Source organism: Monopterus albus, unplaced genomic scaffold, assembly GCF_001952655.1.
Source record: "Monopterus albus unplaced genomic scaffold, M_albus_1.0 scaffold96.1, whole genome shotgun sequence".
In the NCBI taxonomy this organism is placed as follows: Eukaryota; Metazoa; Chordata; class Actinopteri; order Synbranchiformes; family Synbranchidae; genus Monopterus; species Monopterus albus.
Window position 1 is genome coordinate 680,120 of NW_018127976.1, and position 6,521 is coordinate 686,640.

General features: G+C 40.3%; 1 protein-coding gene across 4 annotated transcripts in view; it reads right to left on the bottom strand.

The window, feature by feature from the left end:
* Positions 1-6,521, bottom strand: part of tdrkh (tudor and KH domain containing) — a 25,467-nt gene that overhangs the window by 1,115 nt on the left and 17,831 nt on the right. For 2 of the 4 annotated variants that reach the window (XM_020608973.1, XM_020608972.1), the window contains exons 9-13: positions 6,085-6,149; positions 5,798-5,949; positions 5,613-5,714; positions 3,184-3,238; positions 1,790-1,867 (exon numbers count right to left, since the gene is read on the bottom strand). In XM_020608973.1, coding sequence (XP_020464629.1) covers positions 1,812-1,867; positions 3,184-3,238; positions 5,613-5,714; positions 5,798-5,949; positions 6,085-6,149 — 430 coding nt within the window. In that variant the 3' untranslated portion in view covers positions 1,790-1,811. Of the gene's footprint in view, positions 1-1,789; positions 1,868-2,444; positions 3,097-3,183; positions 3,239-5,612; positions 5,715-5,797; positions 5,950-6,084; positions 6,150-6,521 lie in introns of those variants that run through there. The other 2 variants (XM_020608969.1, XM_020608970.1) reach the window with 1 other exon arrangement.

Sequence of the window (6,521 nt, forward strand, 5' to 3'; positions counted from 1 at the left end):
GGGGGGGGGGGGGGGGTCTCTTTCTCATGCAGAAAGCTATTTACAGGGAAATGCGATGGATTAGCTGAAGCTCATCAATAGGGAGCGCCTGCTCACCCGGTGCTTTACAGACTGGCCACCAATCGAAGGGAATTTCAATATTTACCTACATCCTCGTTTTGTTAGTTGCAGTTAAGCAAACACGCAATTCGCTAATTCATGTTAGTGGATGAGTGAGACTTGTTTAAGTATTTTCCTTCCACGCTAATGATGATTCATTTGAATGACTTTAGGTGTGAATTTTGACTCACGGGCCATTGAATACAGATAAACAACAGGGTGGTTCGTTTTAACATCTATCCATGAGCCAATTTAACGATCATATTACAATTACATTAACTGGGCAGATAGTTTTGTTCTGACCTATTGTACATATGTTATTTGTCTGTCACACACACACACTCCTGCAAACAGAAGTATATAAAATGTATTCACACACTGTTGGAGTGAGATGAAATACACAAGGATTAAAGGCACCCAACACCACAAAGTCACATCACAAAATGCCAAAACAGTCAAAAGTGCATTCATCAGTCTACATGAATTAAATCGATCGTTTCATGTATTTGTTTTATACAGTGTGGCTCCGATGGCATTAGTACCCCTGCAGAGGCAGATCATGAGGAATTGTTTAGTGTTAGGCTGTACCGGAGATCTTTGAGTTCTGAAAATCATTTTCGAGCTGAGGTTAACAATTGTTTAGGTCCTTTTGATGAAGGAAAGCAAAGCAACAAATTACTGAAAAAGTCTAGTTTGTGTTGGCCGCTACAAAGTATTAACTTAAGGGGGCTGAATAATTTTGCACGCCCAATTTTTCAGTTTTTTATTTGTTAAAAAAGTTTGAAATATCCAATAAATTTCGTTCCACTTCATGATTGTGTCCCACTTGTTGTTGATTCTTCACAAAAAATTACAGTTTTATATCTTTATGTTTGAAGCCTGAAATGTGGCAAAAGGTCGCAAAGTTCAAGGGGGCCGAATACTTTCGCAAGGCACTGTATATATATGACAAGGCCAAAAATCTTGGCACCCCTGCATTTCTGTCAGATAACACACCGCTTCTAGAAAATTCTCTTAATCACAAATTCTTTGGTATTCACGTGTTTATTTCTTTTGTTTGCATTGAGAATAATAATAATAATTTAAAAAAGCAAAATCTGATCCATTCCACACAGAACTTCAAAAAATAGAATGGACAGAATTGACACCTTTTCAGAATCATCAGAAATAGTTGCATTTCAAGCAGGTGATGCTTCTTTAATTTGTAATGCTCACACTTGCAACCATTGGAGAAAAGTTGACTCAACATTTGTGTCATGTGGACCACACTGAGCATGGAGAAAAGAAAGAAGAGCAAAGAATTGTCGGGAGGATTTGAGAACCACAATAGTGGCCTGGACAGTCTCAAGGCTCCAAGTCCATCTCCAGAGATGGTCCCTACAATCAAACATGGTGGAGGTTCACTGATGTTTTGAGGTCGCTTTGCTGCTTCATTCTGTCCAGTCCATTTTTTGAGTTCTGTGTGGAATGTATCAGATTTGGTTTTTTTCTGTTTTTTTTGTGTTGTTCCAATGCAAGCAAAATAAATAAACATTCAACAATTTTACTGAAGTGTTGCGTTGACAGAAATGCAGGTGTGCTAATATTTTTGGCCATGACTGTACAATGACAGCAAGCTCATCACTGTTACAGGTATGACATTTAAAGAAATGCTTTCTTTACAGAATGTTAAACTTAACTTAAACAATACCTTTATTTATGTATCTTTGGTCTCACAGCATCTCATCCTCTATGACATCATCAGTGCTTCCTGAGATTGATGCAACTTCTGTGGTACCAAAAACAGTAATCATTATACCTCTTTTTTTATCCACAGAAGGTGGACAGAGAGCATAATTTTATGTACATCGGCAAGGGTTAATGCTGAAATCAGTTGTTATGCCTCTGCACTGGCAGTAGCCATAGCTGGAGGCATTATGTTTACAGGTTGTCTGTACAACTATTTGAGCAAATTTCTTCAAATTTGGCACAAGTGTCCACTTGGACTAAAGGATGAACTGATTGGACTTTGGTGGTCAAAGGTCAAGATCACATCTGTCCCATTCTTGTGAACATGAAATCTTAGGAGTGCATGGAGGGGATTTCTTAAAATTAAATACACTTAATACCTTTTATTAAATTCTTTTCAAAGTCTTCGCTACATACATTATATAAGTCTGGACAGACGTACTGTAAACTGGTTGGCGGAGGCATATAACTGCTAGGCAGTGATTCTAATTTGTCCTGTTTCCCCCTTGTCTGTAGAGGTGTTTGGTAAACACTTCTGTTGCACTTATGTTAGAGTCAAGCTGGATGTCACAAAATGCTCCTCTTCTTGTTCCATGTCAACCCCTTCACCCTGTCTTGTGGTGTCGATGCTTCTGCTGAGTATGTGTAGTTTTGATGGTCTATTTTTTTCCAGTTGATCTTGGTCCCCGTTTCCAGGTAATCTTGAAAGGACTGTAATACATCTCCACAAGATTCAGTTAAGTCACATATAAATATTATCAGTGCTGTCACTGTTATCAATAAGGAAGCTGCTATCACTCAAAACACATTGTTCTCTAATCTGTCATCACCTCCTTATCTTCTTCATTTCCATTTTGCCAAATATGGTCATCATATGCATCACTTTGACTGGAGTCCTAGCTTGTGTTGACATGGGCAGATGTGGAGACTGAGCTGATGCAGCTGTCCACCACGCACTCTCCATGTTTCAGGTATGATGAAAGTCAAGTTCTCTGTGGTTATATCACAAGTGGATATTTGGTCTACTGGTATACTACTAGTCCACATTATCACTACTTCAATCCCTTAGGGTGTTGTCCCCTGCCATCTCATCACATCACAGGTTGACTTCAAATACATGAGGGCAAACAGGAAGCAGAAGAGGGAGAAGGAAGTTGTGAGCTTGTGAGCTTGTGAGCTGCAGCGTTGACACAGAGACATCAGTATTAGCTGACTGGTGGTGTGGTAGTGTGGATGATGACTCAGCAATGTGAATCTTTTCAGTAGGGCCTGAGTGAGAAAAGCTGCCAGTGAGTTTGTTTTTTAAACGTGCATTTCGTGACCCCCCCCCCCCAAAAAAAGTTTGTTTATCCCCACCTGATAAACTGATACAGGATAGACTTAGCTCTGATGTTGTTCCCATTACATCATCCTGTAAGACAAAAACAAATGAAGATATCACATTTTCAAACTGTGCAGTCAAGGATTAAACTGATATTGAGGCCTGTAGCCTCTGCTCTTTGGACAGAATTGATATGATGCAGTCAGTTTCACAAAATACGATTAACTTCAGGTCCACCTGCTAGCTTTTTCCAGAGCCTTTAACTGCATGTCCTAAGTCTTCAATTCAGTTCATTTCTGTTTTATTTGTATAGTGGCTCAAATGTCATCAACAGAAATTAAACCCATGTTCGCTCATGGTCTCATCTCCTTCACATTGTCTCTCTTTCCATTCTTTAGTTTAAACTGAACTTCAATAAATGCCCATTCCTTGTTCCAGTATCAGTACTTGTCCTGGCATGTCCTTATTTGTGACTGAAGCAGTACACAAGGTGTAGTTGCTATGGTGACTGTGTCTGATCAAACACGGTCCTGCAAACTCTATCTGAATAGGTCCTAACCTAATCGAAAGTATTACACATATTTTGTGTGACTTACTGTACTTAAGACTGACCAAATGTTCTGACAAAATAGCCACATAAGTAAATAATGCTGGTGGTCAGTCAGTCCAGGTCATACGTTAGGATGAGAGTCCTTTTATCTTTTGCCCTAGAGAGCTTCCTAGACCTGCTGCACCTCCATTGCTTTCTCCTCCTCATTCAGCAGATGGTATGAGACAGGGATTATGATCCCCCTTCACATACAGTATGACCACATATTGTCACACGGCTGAAATTCCACACCTATGTAATGACATCTGAGAACCTCCACAAACTGATGAAGACAATCAGATACAGTGGTGTGAAAAAGTATTTGCCCCCTTACTGATTTCTTATCTTTTTGCATGTTTGTCACACTGTAATGTCTCAGATCATCAAACAAATTTAAATATTAGTCAACGATAACACAAGTAAACACATCATGCAGTTTTTAAATGAAGGTTTTTATTATTAAGGGAAAACAAAATCCAAAACTACAAAGCCCTGTGTGAATAAGTGTTTGCCCCCTAAACCTAATAACTGGTTGGGCCACCCTTAGCAGCAACAACTGCAATCAAGCGTTTTCGATAACTTGCCATGAGTCTTCCACAGCGCTGTGGAGGAATTTTGGCCCACTCATCTTGGCAGAATTGTTGTAAGTCAGCCACATTGGAAGGTTTTCGGGCATGAACTGCCTTTTTAAGGTCATGCCACAGCATCTCAATTGGATTCAGGTCAGGACTTTGACTAGGCCACTCCAAAGTCTTCATGTTGTTTTTCTTCAGCCATTCAGAAGTGGACTTGCTGGTGTGCTTTGGATCATTGTCCTGCTGCAGAACCCAAGTTCGCTTCAGCTTGAGGTCACAAACGGATGGCCGGACATTCTCCTTCAGGATATTTTGGTACACAGCAGAATTCATGGTTCCACTTATCACAGCATGTCTTCCAGGGCCTGAAGCAGCAAAACAGCCCCAGACCATCACACTACCACCACCATATTTTACTGTTGGTATGATGTTCTTTTTCTGAAATGCGGTGTTACATATACGCCACACATAATGGGACACACACCTTCCAAAAAGTTCAACTTGTGTCTCTTCTGTCCACAGACTATTATCCCAAAAGTCTTGGGGATCATCAAGATGTTTTCTGGCAAAACTGAGACGAGCCTTTATGTTCTTTTTGCTCAGCAGTGGTTTTCGTCTTGGAACTCTGCCATGCAAACCATTTTTGCCCAGTCTCTTTCTTATGGTGGAGTCATGAACACTCACCTTAACTGAGGCAAGTGAGGCCTGCAGTTCTTTGGATGTTGTTGTGGGGTCTTTTGTGACCTCTTGGATGAGTTGTCGCTGCGCTCTTGGGGTAATTTTGGTCGGCCGGCCACTCCTGGGAAGGTTCTCCACTGTTCCATGTTTTCGCCATTTGTGGATAATGGCTCTCACTGTGGTTCGCTGCAGTCCCAAAGCTTTAGAAATGGCTTTATAACCTTTTCCAAACTGATAGAGCTCAATTATTCTCTTTCTCATTTTTTATTTTTGTTCAATTTATGGCATAAGAAGTAACTATGCATCACTGTTTGCTGAAAATATTGTGCATTTTTTCCATTTCCAAGAGAAACTGTGTTAACATCTGTTCAAATAAAAAATCACCAAAATCTGTTATTTATCAAGGGGTGCCTAAACTTTTGCATAAGACTGTATATCTCCAAAAAAGCTAGACAAACCCATTTCACTCTGACAAAAACAACACTTCAATCATTTTTTGCCATGAAAGTGAACTTTAAACACACTAGTGTCATTCCACAAAACCCTTCAGTTAAACATTTTAATCACTTGTATTAATGAGGTCAGTGAGACCAATAACAATCAAGTGTGTTCAGTGACTCACCAGCATCCTTCGCAGACAGCCACCCTCTGTTTTTCCATTCACCACTTCCTTGAAGCTGACAGCATGGCCCAGTCGTATGAGCTCCTCACCAATATCTACAGTCTAGGATGAACATGATGTGAGCAAGGAAACGGAGCAAGAGGCTAAACAGATAAACATATAGAACTAATAAAAAGATGTCTGACCTCTCCCTCACTATTGTCATAGAGTTTGACACTGGGCCAGGAGGAGGTATCTGAATGAGAGTAGCTGCATAGTTTGGCCTGCAGGGGCCTCCAGGAAGAACAGTAAGTCAGGCAATCAAAGTCATCCAGGGCTGCCTCAGTCCATGCCTCTCCTGAGGAACAGGATGTGAACAGTTCAGGAAATATAAAAACACACCATCATAGAGTAATTCAAAATGATGCATACATTTTTTTTTTTACTTTTTATTTACATGCCTGTGATGATGGTATTCAGACAAGGACTTTACCTTTTGGTTTCACTCCTGATAGGCTGCACTCTATAGCTTGGAATGGTAAACTGAGGAAATCACTCCTGAAATGTTAACACAGAAAAAGCAAAAGCCGTTAATAACAGAGCTCTGCCATTTTTAACTGATGCCACAAAAGATAATAGGCATGCTGCAGTAGCAGTGTAGCACATCAGAACCCCTTCTCCCTGCACAAGCTCCTATAGGTGTTGTGAAGGCCTCAGTCCTGGCCTTCACCATGTGAGGGCCTAAACCACCATCAGCAATGGACTTGGGTGGGTAATTTCTTTGTGTGTAGGTTGTTGTAGATAAATATTTTTTCATATTATATATACACAATTGATCAATGTGCATGCACGTTTGATTCATTTGGTATTGTTAATATGTGTACATTTTCTTTTGAGTTACCGTGTTTCCTGGTCCATGGATGGGGGGGG